The 22,667-nt window shown below is 44.3% G+C and overlaps 1 protein-coding gene across 1 annotated transcript in view; it reads right to left on the bottom strand.

Annotated features, from left to right (window-relative positions):
- The window catches only part of DMC1 (DNA meiotic recombinase 1), a 375,853-nt gene that overhangs the window by 11,910 nt on the left and 341,276 nt on the right, over positions 1-22,667 (bottom strand). The window contains exon 13 of the mRNA XM_073591924.1: positions 7,352-7,468. Coding sequence (XP_073448025.1) covers positions 7,352-7,468 — 117 coding nt within the window. The remainder of the gene's footprint in view (positions 1-7,351; positions 7,469-22,667) is intronic.

Here is a 22,667-nt window from a genome sequence, read left to right as displayed (position 1 = left end):
AATAAATTACCCCACATGTCCAACTACAGCTGCACGATTCTGAATAAAATGAGAATCACAATTTTTTTGCTTAGAATAAAGATCACTCACAATTCTCGGCGTAACATCATCTTTCACATAATACAAAAAAACGGGGCTAACTTTACTGTTTTTTTTTTTAATTATTCATTAACCACTTGACGACCGCCTCACGCCGATTTACGTCGGCAAGGTGGCACGGACAGGCAAAATCACGTACATATACGTGATTTGCCTTCCGCGGGTGGGGGGTCCGATCGGACCCCCCCCGGTGCCCGAGGCGGTCGTCTTTTGTCCCACGGCGATCGGAGATGAGGGGGAGGCCATCCGTTCGTGGCCCCCCCCCTCGCGATCGCCGCCGGCCAATCACATCATTCCTTTGCTGCTGTATGCTAAACAGCAGCAAAGGAAATGATGTCATCTCTCCTCGGCTCGGTAATTTCCGTTCCGGCCCGAGGAGAGAAGACAGGTATGTGAGTGCACAACACTACACACACACAGTAGAACATGCCAGGCACACAAAACACCCCGATCCCCCCCCCCGATCGCCCCCCGATCCCCCCCCCCAAGTCACAAACTGACACCAGCAGTTTTTTTTTTTTTTTTTTTCTGATTACTGCATTGGTGTCAGTTTGTGACAGTTACAGTGTTGGGACAGTTAGTATTACCCCCCTGTAGGTCTAGGATACCCCCCTAACCCCCCCTAATAAAGTTTTAAACCTTTGATCACCCCCTGTCACCAGTGTCGCTAAGCGATCATTTTTCTGATCGCTGTATTAGTGTCGCTGGTGACGCTAGTTAGGGACCTAAATATTTAGGTTCGCCGTCAGCGTTTTATAGCGACAGGGACCCCCATATACTACCGAATAAATGTTTTAACCCCTTGATGGCCCCCTAGTTAACCCTTTCACCACTGATCACCGTATAACTGTTACGGGTGACGCTGGTTAGTTTGTTTATTTTTCATAGTGTCAGGGCACCCGCCGTTTATTACCGAATAAAGGTTTAGCCCCCTGATCGCCCGGCGGTGATATGCGTCGCCCCAGGCAGCGTCAGATTAGCGCCAGTACCGCTAACACCCACGCACGCAGCATACGCCTCCCTTAGTGGTATAGTATCTGATCGGATCAATATCTGATCCGATCAGATCTATACTAGCGTCCCCAGCAGTTTAGGGTTCCCAAAAACGCAGTGTTAGCGGGATCAGCCCAGATACCTGCTAGCACCTGCGTTTTGCCCCTCCGCCCAGCCCACCCAAGTGCAGTATCGATCGATCACTGTCACTTACAAAACACTAAACGCATAACTGCAGCGTTCGCAGAGTCAGGCCTGATCCCTGCGATCGCTAACAGTTTTTTTGGTAGCATTTTGGTGAACTGGCAAGCACCAGCCCCAGGCAGCGTCAGGTTAGCGCCAGTAGCGCTAACACCCACGCACGCACCGTACAGCTCCCTTGGTGGTATAGTATCTGATCGGATCAATATCTGATCCGATCAGATCTATACTAGCGTCCCCAGCAGTTTAGGGTTCCCAAAAACGCAGTGTTAGCGGGATCAGCCCAGATACCTGCTAGCACCTGCATTTTGCCCCTCCGCCCGGCCCAGCCCACGCAAGTGCAGTATCGATCGATCACTGTCACTTACAAAACACTTAACGCATAACTGCAGCATTCGCAGAGTCAGGCCTGATCCCTGCGATCGCTAACAGTTTTTTTGGTAGCTTTTTATTGAACTGGCAAGCGCCAGTGGCCTAGTACACCCCGGTCGTAGTCAAACCAGCACTGCAGTAACACTTGGTGACGTGGCGAGTCCCATAAGTGCAGTTCAAGCTGGTGAGGTGGCAAGCACAAGTAGTGTCCCGCTGCCACCAAGAAGACAAACACAGGCCCGTCATGCCCATAGTGCCCTTCCTGCTGCATTCGCCAATCCTAATTGGGAACCCACCGCTTCTGCAGCGCCCGTACTTCCCCCATTCACATCCCCAACCAAATGCAGTCGGCTGCATGAGAGGCATTTTCTTTATGTCCTCCCGAGTACCCCTACCCAACGAACCCCCAAAAAAGATGTCGTGTCTGCAGCAAGCGCGAATATAGGCGTGACACCCTCTATTATTGTCCCTCCTGTCCTGACAATCCTGGTCTTTGCATTGGTGAATGTTTTGAACTCTACCATTCATTAGTTGAGTATTAGCGTAGGGTACAGCATTGCACAGACTAGGCACACTTTCACAGGGTCTCCCAAGATGCCATCGCATTTTGAGAGACCCGAACCTGGAACCGTTTACCGTTATAAAAGTTAGTTACAAAAAAAGTGTAAAAAAAAAAAAAAAAAATATATAAAATAAAAAAAAAATAGTTGTCGTTTTATTGTTCTCTCTCTCTCTATTCTCTCTCTTGTTCTGCTCTTTTTTACTGTATTCTATTCTGCAATGTTTTATTGTTATTATGTTTTATCATGTTTGCTTTTCAGGTATGCAATTTTTTATACTTTACCGTTTACTGTGCTTTATTGTTAACCATTTTTTTGTCTTCAGGTACGCCATTCACGACTTTGAATGGTTATACCAGAATGATGCCTGCAGGTTTAGGTATCATCTTGGTATCATTCTTTTTAGCCAGCGGTCGGCTTTCATGTAAAAGCAATCCTAGTGGCTAATTAGCCTCTAGACTGCTTTTACAAGCCGTGGGAGGGAATGCCCCCCCCCCACCGTCTTCCGTGTTTTTCTCTGGCTCTCCTGTCTCAACAGGGAACCTGAGAATGCAGCCGGTGAGTCAGCCAGCTGACCATAGAGCTGATCAGAGACCAGAGTGGCTCCAAACATCTCTATGGCCTAAGAAACCGGAAGCTACGAGCATTCTATGACTTAGATTTCGCCGGATGTAAATAGCGCCATTGGGAAATTGGGGAAGCATTTTATCACACCAATCTTGGTGTCATCAGATGCTTTGAGGGCAGAGGAGAGATCTAGGGTCTAATAGACCCCAATTTTTTCAAAAAAGAGTACCTGTCACTACCTATTGCTATCATAGGGGATATTTACATTCCCCGAGATAACAATAAAAATGATTAAAAAAAAAAAAAAATGAAAGGAACAGTTTAAAAATAAGATAAAAAAGCAAAAAAATAATAAAGAAAAAAAAAAAAAAAAAACACCCCTGTCGCCCCCTGCTCTCGCGCTAAGGCGAACACAAGCGGCGGTCTGTCGTCAAACGTAAACAGCAATTGCACCATGTATGTGAGGTATCGCCGCGATGGTCAGATCGAGGGCAGTAATTTTTGCAGTAGACCTCCTCTGTAAATCTAAAGTGGTAACCTGTAAAGGCTTTTAAAGGCTTTTAAAAATTTATTTATTTTGTTGCCACTGCACGTTTGTGCGCAATTTTAAAGCATGTCATGTTTGGTATCCATGTACTCGGCCTAAGATCATCTTTTTTATTTCATCAAACATTTGGGCAATATAGTGTGTTTTACTGCATTAAAATTTAAAAAAGTGTGTTTTTTCCCCAAAAAATGCGTTTGAAAAATCGCTGCGCAAATACTGTGTGAAAAAAAAAAAATGAAACACCCACCATTTTAATCTGTAGGGCATTTGCTTTAAAAAAATATATAATGTTTGGGGGTTCAAAGTAATTTTTTTTGCAAAATAAAAAAAACTTTTTCATGTAAACAATGAGTGTCAGAAAGGGCTTTGTCTTCAAGTGGTTAGAAGAGTTGGTGATGTGTGACATAAGCTTCTAAATGTTGTGCATAAAATGCCAGGACAGTTCAAAACCCCCCCAAATGACCCCATTTTGGAAAGTAGACACCCCAAGCTATTTGCTGAGAGGCATGTCGAGTCCATGGAATATTTTAATTTGCGACACAAGTTGCGGGAAAGAGACAAATTTTTTTTTTTTTTTGCACAAAGTTGTCACTAAATGATATATTGCTCAAACATGCCATGGGAATATGTGAAATTACACCCCAAAATACATTCTGCTGCTTCTCCTGAGTACGGGGATACCACATGTGTGAGACTTTTTGGGAGCCTAGCCGCGTACGGGACCCCGAAAACCAAGCACCGCCTTCAGGCTTTCTAAGGGCGTGAATTTTTGATTTCACTCTTCACTGCCTATCACAGTTTCGGAGGCCATGGAAAGCCCAGGTGGCACAAAACCCCCCCAAATGACCCCATTTTGGAAAGTAGACACCCAAAGCTATTTGCTGAGAGGTATAGTGAGTATTTTGCAGACCTCACTTTTTGTCACAAAGTTTTGAAAATTGAAAAAAGAAAAAAAAAAAAGTTTTTTCTTGTCTTTCTTCATTTTCAAAAACAAATGAGAGCTGCAAAATACTCACCATGCCTCTCAGCAAATAGTTTGGGGTGTCTACTTTCCAAAATGGGGTCATTTGGGGGGGTTTTGTGCCACCTGGGCATTCCATGGCCTCCGAAACTGTGATAGGCAGTGAAGAGTGAAATCAAAAATTTTCACCCTTAGAAATCCTGAAGGCGGTGCTTGGTTTTCGGGGCCCCGTACGCGGCTAGGCTCCTAAAAAGTCCCACACATGTGGTATCCCCATACTCAGGAGAAGCAGCTAAATGTATTTTGGGGTGCAATTCCACATATGCCCATGGCCTGTGTGAGCAATATATCATTTAGTGACAACTTTTTGTAAATATTTTTTTTTTTTTTTGTCATTATTCAATCACTTGGGACAAAAAAAATAAATATTCAATGGGTTCAACATGCCTCTCAGCAATTTCCTTGGGGTGTCTACTTTCCAAAATGGGGTCATTTGGGGGGGTTTTGTACTGCCCTGCCATTTTAGCACCTCAAGAAATGACATAGGCAGTCATAAACTAAAAGCTGTGTAAATTACAGAAAATGTACCCTAGTTTGTAGACGCTATAACTTTTGCGCAAACCAATAAATATATGCTTATTGACATTTTTTTTACCAAAGACATGTGGCCGAATACATTTTGGCCTAAATGTATGACTAAAATTTAGTTTATTGGATTTTTTTTATAACAAAAAGTAGAAAATATCATTTTTTTTCAAAATTTTCGGTCTTTTTCCGTTTATAGCGCAAAAAATAAAAACTGCAGAGGTGATCAAATACCATCAAAAGAAAGCTCTATTTGTGGGAAGAAAAGGACGCAAATTTCGTTTGGGTACAGCATTGCATGACCGCGCAATTAGCAGTTAAAGCGATGCAGTGCCAAATTGGAAAAAGACCTCTGGTCCTTAGGCAGCATAATGGTCCGGGGCTCAAGTGGTTAAAGTGTATTTTTTCTCCGAAAATTGCATTTGAAAGACCGCTGCGCAAATGCAGTGTGACATAAAATATTGCAACGAGCGCCATTTGGGGGTTCTAAGTAATTTAAAAAAAATACAGCTTTTTACTTGCAAGCAACAAGGTGTCAAGTCTTTAATTGGTTAAACTGACCTCATTTGCAGACCAAAGTTCATTCCTTTGATCCAAAAGAACCAAATGATACAATGTTTCTTTTTATCTCTCAGCAATGAGCAATGTTGGCATAAACTTTGCCCTTTTTTTTTTTTGGACAACTCTGAGCAGAGAACGGCTCTGCCATTATTACACGAATCGTGGAAATGGCGGATTAAGATTGTGAGAGGGGTTGAATAGAGGTCACGTTTTTTTATGCTTAATCTTGCAGCTCTATGTCCAAACTAATAATATTCTGGAGGAAAGCTCCTTATCTGAGACCCTTCTTAGCTCAGCATATAAAAGAATACAACCCAAGCATTTGTATATAAAAAAGAAATGTAGGTGTTACTTTTTATGTCAAAGATGCCTTTCAGCTTATCCAAACCACTTCTTCAGTTCTAATGTGTCAGGAACCTCAGCATATACATCCACACAAGTAACACAGTCACCTTAAAGCAGTATTAAACCCAAAATGGATTGTATTGCAGCTTAGCAATTTTTAGATGTGGTGGCTGCATTTGTTTTATTTTTTAGGCTTTCTATCCTTTATTTTCAGCTGGTGATCCTGGCAGTAAGTCTGTTGCTTTTCAAAAGAACAAGTTCTCTTGCCGATGTAGCAGTTAGAGGACTGAGACAAACCATTTGCTACTGACAGGAGTGCTTACAATGATCATCTTTTATTTTTTTGTGTAATACCTTTACCACAAAAAAAAAACTGGTGCTGTAACTGCTTAAAAAGTGTTAGCTGAAGTTCCGTTTCAACTTGTTTTACGTATCTACATCTGCTACTCAATATAACACTCCCCTCCCCCTAGTTTGACAATGCTGCTGTCCAAAGGTGCCCCTGTGCTCATTCATCTAGAGTGGGGGAACTCTAATACAGGAGGTGTGTTACTGGCTAGATCACCAGGTGAAAAAAGCCTAAAAAAGAAAACAAATGCAGCCACCACATCTAATGATTGCTAAGCTGCAATGTATTCCTTTTTTGGTTTTGGGTTTAGTAGCACTTTAATCCAATCACCATGGAAAGACAGATTTTGATTGTCCAAAAACAGGAAGTGTGAAAATTGCGGTACCACCCTGTTCTAGTTACTTAGTCCCATCCCTTGGGGTTTGGAAGTTTGCATGGGTGCTAATCAACCGATTTACATGCTAAAAGGTGTGATTTATTGTTAACTTGGGTTAGAATATGTAACTAGAACAGAGTGGTTCTTTCATTTTCACACATCCCACCCTGTTCTCGGACAATCAACATCTGTCTTGACACATTCTATGTTGACTGGATTAAGGTGATTGTGCTATCTGTGTGCACAAAACTGCTGGGGTATGTTCCTGACACTCATTAAGCCCCGTGTCGGGAGACATTTGCCGGTACAAAAAATACCAGCCAACATTCTGCCTGTGTGTATGTCGGTCTGTCCGTCAGAAGCCGGACGTTCAGCTGGCTTCTGTCGGATGTGCATGTTGAAAAGCCAGCAGTCGCCCCCTGTCAGAACACAACAGCTCAGCGGGAGAGATCGCTGGACTAACCTTGCATGGTTAGTACACCAGCTCCCGACTGGAGCTGTCAGTTTTTTTCCATGCAACCCACGGGGTTGCATTAAAAAAAAAACTGTAGTGTGTACCATGCTTTAGTATCGAAGAAGTGGCTTGTATAAACTGTGAAACTTCTTTAACATTACAGAACAAGTTGATTTGATTGTGATTAACACCATCTATGCCATGACCTGGATGAATGAGAACCTTTACAGACATACAGTATTTTTTTTAATACTATTATTTAGAAAAGTATTTAATGCATTATTTTCATATAATGAATGTGGGGGGGCGATGAACAATCTGAAACACTTATGAAAGAGTTGATGAACTCAAGAGTTTGGAAACCCCTGCATATGAAATTACCTGTCATAGATTTTAGCAATGCGTAGCTCCCCTCTACCTTTTCTTAAGCTGATTCTTGTTGTGGAAGCATGTGCAAGTATATGACCTCCAATTGGCTTTTTTGGGTCAGCTTGAAAACTATAAATGAAACAAAACAAAAAAAACTTCTGCGACTTAATGATATATAATTTTATATTTCGAGAGAGAATTTAGCATCTAACAGAGCAAAGAGCTATGTAGAAGAAAATCGTTGATTAACAGTCTAACAAAAGGTCCACTTTGGGTTTTCTGGCACACACATGTATTTTTTAGTAATGCAGTACATGCAAGTCTTCCGCACTGCATTCATTCTCTTAAAAAGTGTAAGTGTAGCTAAATGAAAAGAAAAAAAAAAAAAAAAAAAATTAGCACTAGAGACATAACTTATAATCAGTAGGATGTTTCCCTTGTAACGATTCCTCTTCTTTTATTTGAAGTTGTCTTCCACTGAGCTGCTACATTTAAAGAAGCCATTACTACAGCTTCTATGAAAGTAGGATGTCTGAATGGAGGGTGTGGGGCTATCAATCATCTGAATACATAAAAATTAAACAAAATATGGGGCCCACTATCCTGTAACTGAAAGTGTATCAGTATTTAAATAAATTACACCGATTCGTCCCTGTGGACGGGATACCTCCAACACTATATAGAGTCAATTCATATAAAACAGTAGGAAGACAAAGAGATGTCTTCAAAAAGAATAGCAAAAAGGAGGATCTGGTATATCAAAAAGTGAACAGGCTCTGTTGAAAAGACAGTATAATAAACCGACTATTGGTGATAGTAGCACCAATAAAGTGGGATCAACCCCCCAGTGTACCCAAATATAAAAACCACATACAAAATGACAATGTTGTTACAATATGGTGCCAACACCTGGGCCCCACACACACTCCATGCATTACCACATTGAAAGGGCTGATGCTGCTCAGAGCCACTAATCCAAGAGTATAATGAGGATTATTGAACTTCATTTTAGGGCGATCTAGTGGTGACAGATCATATTGTAACTATGGGGGAAAGAGGAAAAGGAATTGTAAATGACAAATTAAATGTCCTGTATGCAAACAGCATATATATATATATATATATATATATATATATATATATATATATATATATATATATATATATACACAGGATATGGATGTAAGTTGTAGCGATTAGTGCAAGAATGACAGGTTATAGAATATACTTAAAAGCATAGCTGTTTCATAAATACTTTTAACATTGTGATGACATCACATTTTACTAGGGTTCAAGAAAGATCTTGAGGCTTAACTCGTTGTTTAAGCCTCTAGGCGACAGAATATCCAGGACTTTTCTTTCCTAAGTAGAATAGTGTCAAAGTCACCGCTACAATTAGTCAAATTCAGAACAAAGAACCCCGTAACTCTCAAGCCAGTGGGTTGCCCCCCATGGCACTCTACAAAATATTGTGCTACGGTAGTATTCTCTTTTTGCTTAATGCTCTTTAGGTGTTCACCAAATCTGACCCTTACCTGATGTTTGGTTTTACCTACATACAGCTTTTTACACGGCCATTCCATGATGTAGAGAACCCACGTTGTAGCACGTAATAAACTATTTGATCTTATACTCATGTAGTCCTTCGGAGTCGGTGAAAACCCTAGAGCGATCAACATAGCTACACATTCCTGTTTGGTGGGCGAACAAACTCAGACTGAACTAGGGTGTCATTAAGATTCCTGGCACGTCTTGCGACCATTTGGGGTCTTGAGCCAACTATGGCATCCATACCATCAGAGCGTGCAAGTATGTGCCAGTTATTTTGTAAGATCTTACCAATTTGATCCCACTATGCACCATACTGAGTAATCAACCTCACTGGCCCTCCGGCACATTAATTGCTGTTCCTTGGGTACTTAGTAGGTCAACTCTAGTTTTTTGCCTCGCAATTTTCTTAGCCCTTGTAAGAGTACGGTGAGAGTAACCTCTTTCCCTAAAGCATCTATAGAGTTCCTCTGCCTTACATCTACAATGAGGCAAAAAAGTATTTAGTCAGCCACCAATTGTGCAAGTTCTCCCACTTAAAAAGATGAGAGAGGCCTGTAATTGTCATCATGGGTAAACCTCAACTATGAGAGACAAAATGTGGAAACAAATCCAGACAATCATATTGTCTGATTTCACCGTTCTTGTGATCATTTTGACCCCACGGGGTGAGATCTTGCGTGGAGCCCCAGATCGTGGGAGATTATCAGTGGTCTTGTATGTCTTCCATTTTCTAATTATTGCTCCCACAGTTGATTTCTTCACACCAAGCTGCTTGCCTATTGTAGATTCAGTCTTCCCAGCCTGGTGCAGGTCTACAATTTTGTTTCTGGTGTCCTTCAACAGCTCTTTGGTCTTCACCATAATGGAGTTTGGAGTGTGACTGTTTGAGATTGTGGACAGGTGTCTTTTATACTGATAACAAGTTCAAACAGGTACCATTAATACAGGTAATGAGTGGAGGATAGAGGAGCTTCTTAAAGAAGAAGATACAGGTCTGTGAGAGCCAGAAATCTTGCTTGTTTGTAGGTGACCAAATACTTATTTTCCACCATAATTTGCAAATAAATTCTTTCAAAAATCAGACAATATGATTGTCTGGATTTTTTTCCACATTTTGTCTCTCATAGTTGAGGTATACCTATGATGACAATTACAGGCCTCGCTCATCTTTTTAAGTGGGAGAACTTGCACAATTGGTGGCTGACTAAATACTTTTTTGCTCCACTGTACAATCTACCTCAGTGGAACAGTTCCTCCGAATCCTGAGGAACTGCCCACCAGGATCCCACGAATCAGTGGTTTTGGGTGGTGGCTGTCAGCAGAAAGGAGCGTATTAGCTGCCGTTTTCTTATTATACGTTTTTGGTTACTAATTTCCCCATCTCCAACCTAATGGAGAGGCCAAGGAAGGAGATCTCATAAGGTTCCACCACATATGTCAAACTGATATTGCGGGTATTGTGACCAAGTTCCTCCATGAATTCCCTCAATTCTATTCTGGAGCCCTCCCACACCATCAGGACATCGTTGATGTACCTTAGCCAGGTGCAGGCATGGCCCAGGTACATCGACGAGGCATAGACCACCTCCTCCTCCCACCATCCCAAGTAAAGGTAGGCGTATGCCGGTGCCCATTACAAACTAATTTTGAGCCCCCATGGTGGGAAATCTCTCTTCCAAGAAGTGGTACACTGCAGAGATACCCCATCCATGGGGTATAGATGTGTATAATGACTCCACATCTATACCCACGAGGAGTACATCCTCCTGGAAGGTCAGGTTCTCGATCTTATTAAGGACATCATCGGTATCTCGTACATAAGAAGGTACACACCAGGTCCTTAACAAGAAAATCTATATATTTGCTGACCCACTCAAGCGTGCCCCTAATTGCAGAGACAATTGGTCTTCCGGGGGGATCCACCTGGTCCTTATGAATCTTTGGAATAACATAAAATGTAGGGATGTTAAAATTATCCACCCTCAGGTAGCCTAGCTTATTTTTAATAAGTAAATCCACCTCAAAGGCCAAATGAAGTTTGTCATTGATCAATTTGACAAGTTGTGGGAAAGGATTGTAGTGATGTAGTGTACCTTTTTATAGGTAGATTTATCCGACAGTAAACGTCGCACCTCCTTTTCACATTTATCCGTTGTCAGGAGGACCACATTACCCCCTTTATCACTGGGTTTTATCACAAGTCCCTCTGCTTCCTGAAGTTCTTTTAGTGCGCAGCGTTCATCTGGGGAAAGGTTATCTGTAATGTTGGCTGTCCAGTTGACCTTTTGAAGGTCCTCTTGGACTAAATCTAGAAAAACACCCAGCCACTAATTTTTCCTGAATTGGGGCATAGATGTTGATCTAATTTTGAGATTGGGACCCCTTCTCCAGGGGTTAGTTACAGTGGGGTTTCTCTTCATCCAATGAGGACCCACCTTCCTGCAGTAGTGACACCAGTTGGTCCAAAGCTACTGTGTCAGTTTCAATAATTTCCTCAACTGGCTGGTTTGTAACTTGTCCTCCTGTATAGAGGAACTTGTAGTACACCCTTCTTAAAAATAGGCATAGATCCTTGTAGACTTCAAAAGGGTTCATTCTAGATGTTGGGGAGAAGGACTGTCCTTTTTTCAAAAGATCTAAATGTCTATTTTCAAGTTTAAAATTGGACAAATTGATTACCTTCATATCGCCTATACTTGTGGTCTCTGTCTCAGAGATCACAACAGTATTCAGCGAACAATCCTCTGACTCCTGGTTATCGTCCGATCTGCTTTTGGGGTTACCGGCCTCCTTGTGCTTTCCACTCCCTTTTCCTCCTTCTGTTATTCCTATTTTGCCTCCTTCTAAGATACCCTTGGGTGACAGAGGGTTTTCTAATAGATCCTGTTCTAAAAAAGTAACCGAGCGGTGTGATTCATCCTCACTGCCTGAGGATGGAGTTCGAACAATGGGGGGAAAACAAACTTTGGACTTTGATTGGGACGCAAGGGAAGGTTTGCGCCCCCATCCCTATGTCATGAAAAAAAAGGGGGGGGGGGGGTTGGGACTTTAAATGAGGTGCGCATGATGAAACCCAATCACACTCACAGAGGTACAAACATATGTATGTTTATTGGGGACCAATGATCAACATGGCATAAAAACGCATTGCATACATAAGACACAAAAAGTAATCGCATATAGACAATAAATTTATGTATATACAACCATGAGGCATGGGTAGGTATAATTATGCATCTTAATCCGCCAAACAAGGTGAAAGTCAGGTAAAGTAAAAAACATCTGGAAATTGGTCAATATGTGTTTGATGCATCAAGGTAGGCCCGACGCTGCGTTTCATGGACTTTAATCCACTCTCCAGGAGCCAGATGCATCTAAAAATTGTATGAAAGGCAATGTAGTTTCGTTGGTCTGACAAAATCAACAAAAAAGAAGGGAGGGGAAAAGAAACCAAAAAGGAAATTTGGGCATAATGGGCCATGCCAAAAAACTAACTCACATGATAGCCAAAACTGGGACCGTGCGACAAAGCCAGGGGTGAGCCATGAAGCCTGGCCCGGGAGCTGAGAGGGGGACCTCAACGAGGAACACCGGACCGCACACACCAACACCCCGCAATGGAGGGGACTTCTGTAATGTAGGAGATATATAAAATGTATCTATGATGATACAAGTAACAAAAAACGAGGTAATATAAACTGCGGATATAACCAAGGTGATTGAAAAAAGCACCCGGAAGATTACCTTGGTGAATACACATAGTGTTGGAAGCCACATGGATGAGGGAGGATCAGGGTGTGCATAGGTTGTGTCAGCACCATCTCTGGATACCATGAAGCAGGGAGTGAGATGCAGCCCCAGTGTAAAACGCCAGCTCCCTCTCAGCGTCACGAAGGCACGACACAGTGGAGCGAGAACTCGGCGGACGCCAGAGAAGCTCACCGCATGTCAGCCAAGCTGATATACCGGACATCTGTGCGTGCGACGCCCAGCCAGGGACGCCACACGCACAACGCCGGAGGCGTGGCGCCGATGCATGGTGGAGAGGTCCGCCCAGTCCCCCACCCTAACAATGTGGAGGGGAGGTGGAAGGGCAGACACCAGCGTGCATCGCAGCTCCCGGTAGTTCCTACGCTGGGGCCATTTTGTGAAGGGAACCTGCATCATCTGGATTGACTTCTGCTGCCCCTAGGGGTAAGATCAAAGATCTCGCCCTTGGACTATCAATCATCTGCCTGTCCTCCATTCAGAAATCAAATATTCAGGATATCTTTTACCAAGCAGTACAGTTTCATTTGGATAATGTTTGCACCAGTCCACTCAACTTACTACACAATAGTTCTTTATAAATCTTCTGTGATTCCTAATATGATGTCACAAATGACTTTGCCTTACATGTTATGTCTTATTGACTTCATCATAGGCTCAGCGTCAAGTGACATCCTCACCTCACCTAATTGTCAGGAAGGGCAAGCCAGCAACCAAGATGGCAGCCACAGAAGAATGCCTGTTCTCCACATTCCCATAAAGAAAGCCGCACGGCGGACGCGCAACACAGAGTCAGGTTGTGAATGGTTGTGCACATGCGCACACACGTGAACCCGCACGCACATTGTGACAGTTCTGGGCACCAAATGGACTATTTAAACGAGGCAAATATCCAGGATCAGATATATGTCAAAGAAAAATTCCTAAAACATTAGCAGCGCTAGTGCAGAAAAGGCAAACATTTAAAATAACATTTAAAATAGCAATAGATTTGCTTAAGAGTCCGCTTAAAAAGTGCAAAGTGGTAATCCACTCAGTAAAAAGTCTATTAAGAAAAAAAGGTGAGTATAACGTAAACCATCATGGAGAAAAGCAACGGCAACGATCCCAATATGGAACGATCTCCTTCACCACACCACTTGTGTCACAGCCCTATAGGTAATCAACTTACCAGATTGTGCTGGTTTGTACACTTATCAATCAGACTGGTAATCACTGTTCACTAGACACTTTCCATCTGCATTTTGCTATATTTCCTTAGAACGCTTCATCTCTTGCTGGTATGTAGACATCTAATATCGTTGCCATTTCTTTCCTCCACGACAGTTTATGTTATACTCACCTTTTTTTTTTCTTAATGGACTTTTTACTGAGTGGATTACCACTTTGCACTTTTTAAGCGGACTCTTAAGCAAATCTATTGCTATTTTAAATGTTTGCCTTTTCTACACTAGCGCTGCTAATGTTTTTGGAATTTTTCTTTGACATATATCTGATTCATTTTGTTTTAATATAGTAGCTGCTTATGATTATTTCATTAATATATTTTCTGTGAGCGCTGAGGCAGAGCTAGTGAACATAGTTTATTTTTTCAAATTTTTTGATAAATATCCAGGATCAATGCTGTCTGGTCCACAGCGTTCCCTGTGACCCCTGCCACCTGCTTATCCTGAAAAACTGTTCCAGTTGATACTTGACTTGTTCCTGACTACTCCTGCTACCTGCCTGCATCTTATCCCGGCTTGTCTCTGACTTCGCTCCTGTCGACTCTTCTGGTTACCTCGCTACCTGCCTGTTACTGACTTGGCCTGTAACCCGACTATGCTCCAGCTTCTGCATCTGTTCCTGATCTGCCGGCCTGTTTATGACCCGGTTTGCCTGTACCTGCCTGTGTTCCTACCTACAGAACACTGCTTTTCTGACTGCTGTATCCATCTCCCAGTCTGTGGCACGCTACTTGCAGCCTGCTCCAGTCTTCAGCCTTCCAGCTTTTCCTGGTCATCTTCCTTGTTGGAGGTTCTTCACCAGGAGTTCCTACCAGCCCCTTCACCAGCGGTCCTGCTAGGCGATTGTGCCACTCTGCACTCCCGAGCCTCCTGTCTGCTCTATCAGGGGGTCTTGAGTCAGAGATGTAAAAGAGGCCTTCCTCTGCATATCGGGCTCTACCACCAGGTACGTGACAGTATCAGACAGCCATGTCTGAGCCCAAGCGAGGAACCTCTCCTATGGATGAACTTTGTCAGCACCTTGCTGGGCTTACCCAAACCGTTAAAAATCTGCAAGAGGGATGTACCTGACTGGAGAAGCGGGTCCAGGTTCTATCATCCCCTGCTTCTCATGGATCTGCTCATCCATCCACCGCTTCAGCCGGCACATCTACTGCACCCACAGTTGGAATGTTACCTCCAGAACCCAAGGTCCCTACACCCGAGAGATTCTCTGGAGAAGGCAGCAAATTCAAAACGTTCCATAACGCCTGTGAACTCTATTTCGCTCTCCAGCAACATACTTTTTCTTTGGAGGCTACCAAAGTGGGTTTCGTCATTTCTCTTCTACAAGGTGAGCCTCAGTCCTGGGCTCACCGCCTACTGGAACAGAAAGATGCATGTCTAACTAACTTTACTACCTTCTTTCATATCATGTCTCAGCTCTTTGAGGATCCTCAACAAACCGCCACTGCAGAAGCTGCATTGCATACACTCCAGCACGGTCGCAGAGCGGCCGAGGACTACGTTTCTGAATTTATGCGCTGGAGTTCCAATGCAATAGAAAAAGTTGCGCTTTAAATTAAAAAATGACAAAGAAAATCCAAACTGTACTGAAAACAGACCAAGTGACAAAATGAAATTATAAAGGGCAAAGCAGTGTGAAGTAGTGAATAAAGTGCTTGTATATGAACAATCAAAACCACCATGTGACGTCACCAACACTGAAGTTAGGATGTACCCTTACCACAACAGGTGGACCCTCAATTATGGAAGGCCAAAACCGCAATGAGGTGTATGAGCTGTAGTGTGTGCCAGAAGCCTGTAATGCAGATGATGTCCACACTCAGTATGAATCATCCACGCATGCTGTTTGTGTGAGACTTGAATTTGCAGTGTCATCACCTGTTGTGGTAAGGGTACACCCTAACTTCAGTGTTGGCGACATCACATGGTGGAGGATTTGTTTGGATTGTTCACATACAAGCACTTGATCCACTTCTTCAAACTCACTCTGCAGAGCGGGGAGACGCCAACCTCCGTGTTTTCCCATACTTCTACAGAGAGATATATCCTTTGGACCTGGGAAATTTGCAGCCTCACACAGACTTGGAGCCTTATCTAAGGCTTTGGTTAGCACTCCCAGCCTAAATAAATCTACACATTCTGTTCTGGCAATCTGACACACTTGACCACTGTGATCATCAGGCAATTGTAAATTTAGGGACCACTTTTTCCTAACCTTAACGTATTTGGTTGGCGTTCATCTGCACCCCCTCTGGCACTGCTTCATCCATTCCGTTAGGAACTATTTGCATGTATAGACAAAATTATGACCATACATACTCCTACTTTATACCCCTGATGAAGGTGCTTTAACAAGAAACGCATTGGGTACCGGGGATTACTATATACTGGAGAGTAGCAATCTTTTTGTCATGCACACTAAGTAACTTGTCGTTTTTTGTTTTGTTTTTGATGTCTTGTATATTCTTGTAATATCTTCTTATGTCTTTTTAAAACATCGGTCACCACATGATCGTACGTTTTTATATACATCTAATACAATAAAATATATTTTTTTGATTATACACGTTTGTTGCCTTTAAAGTCCCAATGAAGGGGGATTTCTATTTTTTTCAATTGAATACCAGGGATGTGGCAAATACACTCTGATCTGACATGGTGAAACCCCCTTTCTTTGTCTTTCAGCTGTTCCTGGTCATCTTCCTTGTTGGAGGTTCTCCACCGTATCACCGGAAGTTCCTACCAGCCCCTTCATCAGCGGTCCTGCCAGGCGCTTGTGCCACTCTGCACTCCACTCCTGTCTATCAGGGGATCTCGAATCAGAGGTGTAAGAGAGGCCTTCCTCTGCATATCGTGCTCTACCACCAGGTACGTGGCAGTAATACCCGCTCAGTGTTCTATTACCATGACAACAACTAGAGTCCCATTGCCAAGGTAAAGCACAGTTCCGGTTCTGCTCTAAACAGGCTATCAACTACTCCAAAAATATATTCTCTCATCACATATGACTAATATCATGACCTTCCCTCTTTCAAAACCCCCATACATAATATATACTCTTACTCCTACAGTGGGGCAAATAATTTTTTGATCCCCAGCCGATTTTGTATATGTGCCCACTTACAAAGAAATTAAGGTCTATAATTTTTATCATAGGTCTATTTTAAATGATCGAGACAGAATATAAACCAAAAATCCAGAAAAAACACATAAAACAAATGCTATAAATGAAGTTGCAGTTCAGTGAGTAAAATAATTATTTGACCCCCAAGCAAAACATGACTTAGTACTTGGTGGAGAAACCCTTGTTGGCAAGCCCAGAGGGAAGATGTTTCTTGCAGTTGGTTACCATGTTTGCACACATTTCAGGAGGGATTTTGGTCCACTCTTCTTTACAGATCTTCTTTAAATCCTTAAGGTTTCTTGGCTGTTTGGCAACTCAAAGTTTTAGACTCAAAGGGAGGTTCCTGGAGGGCAGAAAGAACCAAATTCAGGTTCCATGGCATGAAACAGGGTCTAGAAAGAAGGACAACCCAAGTAACCCCATAAAAGATTGTACAGACCAAGGAAAGAAAGGTCAGTTGGTGTTGAAATTGGACAAGCAGGGCAGAAACCTGACCCTTTATGGTGCTGAGGGCCAGACGTTGGTCCCCTCCATGTTGTAGGAAAGCCAGAATCCGAGCTACATAAAATCTGCAAAGATCAAAATTCAGTGATTTGTGCCAGACGAGGCAGGCTTTTCAGGTAAGATTGTAAAGGAATCAAGAGGTGGACTTCCAGGCTTAAAGCATGGTGGAAATGTCAGTGGAGGAGAGACCACTGACCTTCAAAACATGGATTTCAACAGCCAGGCAACCCGTAAAGCAGGGTGAAATATCGGGCCTTGAGATAGGAGGTCGAGGCAAAGTGGAAGGTGCCACAGTACATCAGTGACCAGCCGTATGAGGTCTGTGAACCAGGCCCTACGTGCCTAATCTGGAGCTGCCAGGAGCCTGGAATGCTCTCCCTTTCTAACCTCCTTAGAAATTGCAGAAGGAACTTCTGCATCTGCTGGATCCCTAAAAGAGAAAGAGTTCTCCACTGAAATAATGGTGGACTTGTTAAGTCTAACGATAGGGGGATCAATCACCCCGTGATTAGACTAACTTTTTCTGTCATGGTCAGGATCAGAGACCAATAGCTATAGCAGTAGAGAGACTCCCACCAACCAGCAGGATAGTTATACAAGCAGGTCACCCTGGCGGATGACGCCGGATGGCCTGAGCTGCAGGGTCTAAGTACTAACCAGTATTCCTCAGAGCACCTGATGGTGGAGATGGGTTTTACTGCATGTTATTACCAGTTCGCGGTCCTCAGGATCGTCCTACCAGGAAGTGAGCAAGCCGGGGGCCAGTAGCAGATATAGCAGGTAGGGATCAAGCAGAAGGGTAGTCAGCAAACAAGTCAAAGATTGGTAACAAGTGGGTGCAGGTTGGGATCAAGTAGAAGAGTAGTCAAGAAACAAGCAAACAAGGTCAGTAATAAATGGTAGCAAAGATACAGCGGTAGCAGGAGTAATAAGAGCGAGATATTGGCTGGAGGGAGCACGATAATCTGGCAAACAGGAAGTGCAAAGGCATGGCTTAAATAGGAAACTCATGGGAGGACCAAAGGGTTCAAGGTTAAAAAGAAATAAGACATAAGGCAAGCAATCAGGCACAGGGCTATCCAGCATCTCAGGCTGCCAGACAAGGCAGAGGTTCGGGTTCAGTTCCAGGTCCTGACAGTGTCTTTCAAAGGGTAGCGTACATGCAAAGCATTTTGGTAAGGTAAATGGCTTAGGAATCACAGGGGAAAACCTAGAGCAGCGTTTCTCAATCCGTGGTACACGTAACCCTCTCACTCCTGCTGCGGCTGCCTCCTTTCACAACACATAAGCCCGCCACTCGGAGAGAGTCACAGTCTGAGCAAGCAACTCTCCGGGCGACTCAGTGGCGTCGCTAGGGGGGGATCTGGGGGTGCGGCCCGCACTTGGATGACACCCACAGAGGGGTGACACTATCCCAAGGGCGGTGGAGGGTCTTGGAAACAGGGCTCTTCAGCCGGAACATGTCGGCGCCACGCTCGCCCTGAGTGAGACTCCTCACTCATTCCTGCTGCGCCTACTTCGTTTGACAATACACAAGCCCGCCGTGGCCGCCCATAGAGTGACAGTCTGAGCAAGCAACTCTCCAGGTGACTGCACACTGAATCCTCCACCGCCCAGGTGCATGAGGAAAGGGGGGTCTGTACTGATGGAGATAGAGGGGGAGGGGGGTTAACCTGAGGGGTGTCTGCATTGATGGAGGGGGGGTTATCCTGAGGGAGAGGGGTCTGCACTGATGCAGGGGGGGTCTGCACTGATGGAGGAGGGTTTATCCTGAGGGGGGTCTGCACTGATGGAGGGGGTTATCCTGAGGGAGGGTATCCTGATTGGGTTTAAAATGCCTGGGCAGCCGCTTTAACAAAGTCCCGCCTCCTAGACCTGCTATTGTGATAGATGGACACTGATCCAGTGCCGGGAAATTTAATCAGTGTGACGTGTATCATAGGAGCCTGGATGTTACAGCGGCTGCTCGGGCGGGCAATTCAAATCCAAGCTCCGTGACACATCGGTAGATCGTGATCCAGGCACTGGTAGGCTGCATTTGGTGGGCATTGCACTGATGAGGCTGCATTTGATTGGCACTGCGCTGAGTAGGCTGCATTTGGTGGGCACTGAACTGAGGAGGCCGCATTTGGTGGGCACTGCACTTATGAGGCTGCACTTGGTGGGCACTGCAGGGATGAGGCTGCATTTGGTGGGCTCTGCACTGATGAGGCTGTATTTGGTGGGCACTGCACTGAAAAGGTTGCATTTGGTGGGCACTGCATTGATGAGGCTGCATTTGGTGGACACTGCACTGGTAGGCTTCATGTGCATGCATGTGTCTACCTGTGTGTTAATTTTGGATTATGTGTGTGTGTCTGCAAGTGTGTTAAACTGGAATTCTGTGTGTTTGTGTGTCTGCAAGTGTGCTAATTTATGATTTTATGTGTGTCTGCCAATGTGTTAATTTGGGATCAAGTGTGTATGTCTGCAAGTGTGCTAATTTGGGATTATGTGTGTATCCCTGAGTGTGTTAATGTGGGGTTATGTGTATCTGCCCATGTGTTAATTTGGCAATGTGTGTGTCTGCCAGCCTATTAATTTGGGATTTTGTGGGTATTTGTGTCTGCAAGTGTGTTAGTTTGGGATTGTGTGGGTGTCAATGTGTTAATTTGGGATTGTATGTGTGGGTGTTATTGTGTTAATTTGTGATTGTGCGTGTTTATCTATCAGATCTATATATATATATAGATATATATATATCTATATATATATATCTATTGTACAGGACGCCGTGGCTGGGTCCTGGAAGGACGCTATGTTTCCCCTCTGTTTGGACTGTGGTCCCTTTAAGGGAACAAAAAGGGTTAACTCACCTGTCAGAGGAAGTGGGTTTAAAACAAGACAGGAAGTTGGAGTGGATGGTGGAGGAGTGTAAAGGAGAATGTGGATGGTGGATGGTGTTTGTTGTGCAGCAACAAAAGTGAATAGCAGTGTCCTGCCTGGAAGTCTCCTGCCAGGGGAAGCTAGCTGCAACAGAAATTAAGGACTGTTTAACTGCGATAGCAGTTCTGGACTTTGCAAGTCAGTGAGACTAAAACCTTTTTCTTTTGTTTTTGCTGCTGTAAAGCTATTTAAGTTCAATAAATCTCCTTTTGAGTGAAAAGCCTGTGTCCTGCGATCTAGCTGGTCCCCCAAACATTACAAGTGGTGCTCGAATGCGGGCAGGACAGAGTAACAGGCATTTTTCTTGCTGTTTTTTTTTTTTTTTTGTGTATTGGACTTAAAACTGACATTTAAAGGGACAGTACAGTGGATTTATGTCCTGGGTTAAAGCCGCACAAACCCTGAAAGCTGAAGCAATGGAGGAGCTAATTAAACAGCTGTCCTTGGCTAATATACAAGCGCAGACTCGCCATGAGGTACAGCAAGAAAACACTCGCCTGTTGGTGGCCCAGTTGGCAGCCCAGCAAGCGACCCAGCAAGAGGTTATGCAGGCTCAAGTGACTGCCTTAAAAGAAGTAGTGCAGCAGCTTTCTCAGGGCCGTGAGCAAGCGGCTGTTGCCCCTGGCAACCAGGTGACCGTGAGGGCAAGCCATTTTTTGCAGAAATTGTCCCTGAGTGATGATGTAGAGGCATTTCTTGCTACATTTGAGAGGACGGCAGAGAGAGAAGGGTGGCCCCAGGACCAGTGGGCCGGCCTAATTGCTCCTTTCCTAACCGGAGATCCGCAAAAAGCCTACTTCGACCTGCCACCAGATCACGCTAAAGACTATCAAAAATTAAAGGCAGAAATATTGGCTCGTTTGGGAGTAACTACAGCTGTTCGGGCCCAACGAGTGCACCAATGGAAGTATCGTCCAGATCGTCCACCACGGTCTCAAATGCATGACCTGGTGCAACTGGTAAAAAAATGGCTGCAGCCCGAAATGTTGTCTGGCCTCCAAATCGTGGAGCGGGTCGTGTTGGACCGATACCTAAGGTCACTGCCAGACGACCTTCAACGGTGGGTCAGCCATGGAGACCCCAAAACAGTGAACCTCCTTGTCGAGATGGTAGAACGATACACAGTGGTGGAGGATCTGCTTGGCCCTACCAAGCGCCAAGGACCCAGTCTGCCACGGCCTATTCGTTCGACTGCTGCCCTTCGAAAGGACGTTCCCCGGAGCCCTGGAACCAACACCCCAGAAGGTCAAGAGTCACTCCCGATACCTTCTCAGCGACCTGTTCCTGTTCGGAGAGGAGGGGATGTACAATGTTGGCGATGTCATTCCTGGGGCCATACCCGGGCCCACTGCCCACTGCAAGAGGAGCCCATGGAATGCGGGGTTCTTCGGAGGGGGTCTTTTTATGCCCATAAAGCATGTACAACACATATCGATCTTGGAGAAGAGAAATTCGAGTGTGAAGTCCAAGTGAACCACCTCCCTGCCGGGCTTTGCTGGACTCCGGAAGCATGGTAACCCTGATCCATCCTAGAGTGATTGGGAAGATCGGTCCGGTAAGAAAAACTTTACGGGTGGTGTGCATTCACGGGGACACTAGAGAGTACCCTCTCATCTCGGTGACCATCTCCGCAGCATGTGGCACTGGTACTCAAGAGGTGGGGGTGGTAAAAAACTTGGTACATGATGTGATCATAGGACGAGACTGTCCGTTATTTGCAAAACTGTGGGGACAAGGAGAACTACCTGAACGGTCCAGAGACTGGGGAGAAACTAGTCCCTCTGTTCCTGCGGTTGAGAGAAATAACCCTGAAATGCCGAATGTTCTTGAAAATGCTAATGATTTGGTTAATGGTGATGAAAGTAGTGCTGATGTTATTAAGGGTGTCAAGATGTGTGGTTCACAGACCTACCTGAACACTGAAGAGGGGGGGGAACCTTTCCCACTTCAGGTAATGCTGGGGGAAGAGGATGAGGAAGTGGCCGTTACCCCTGCCCTGCCGGATTTGGGTGTTCCGCAGGGGGCATTTGGTACTGCCCAGATGCAGGACCCCACTTTGGCCCATGCACGGGAACAGGTGGTAGTATTAAATGGGGTTCCCCAAGAGCCAGGTGCGAATGAGCGGTGGCCACACTTTGCAATATGTAATGAATTGCTTTATCGGGTTACCAAAGTGAGAGAAAATGTGGTAGAGCAATTATTGGTACCCCAACAGTATAGACGC

Source organism: Aquarana catesbeiana, linkage group LG07 (genome assembly GCF_042186555.1).
Source record: "Aquarana catesbeiana isolate 2022-GZ linkage group LG07, ASM4218655v1, whole genome shotgun sequence".
NCBI lineage: Eukaryota > Metazoa > Chordata > Amphibia > Anura > Ranidae > Aquarana > Aquarana catesbeiana.
The sequence above is the reverse complement of the archived record's forward strand: the minus strand, read 5'-3'. Positions and strand labels throughout refer to the sequence as shown.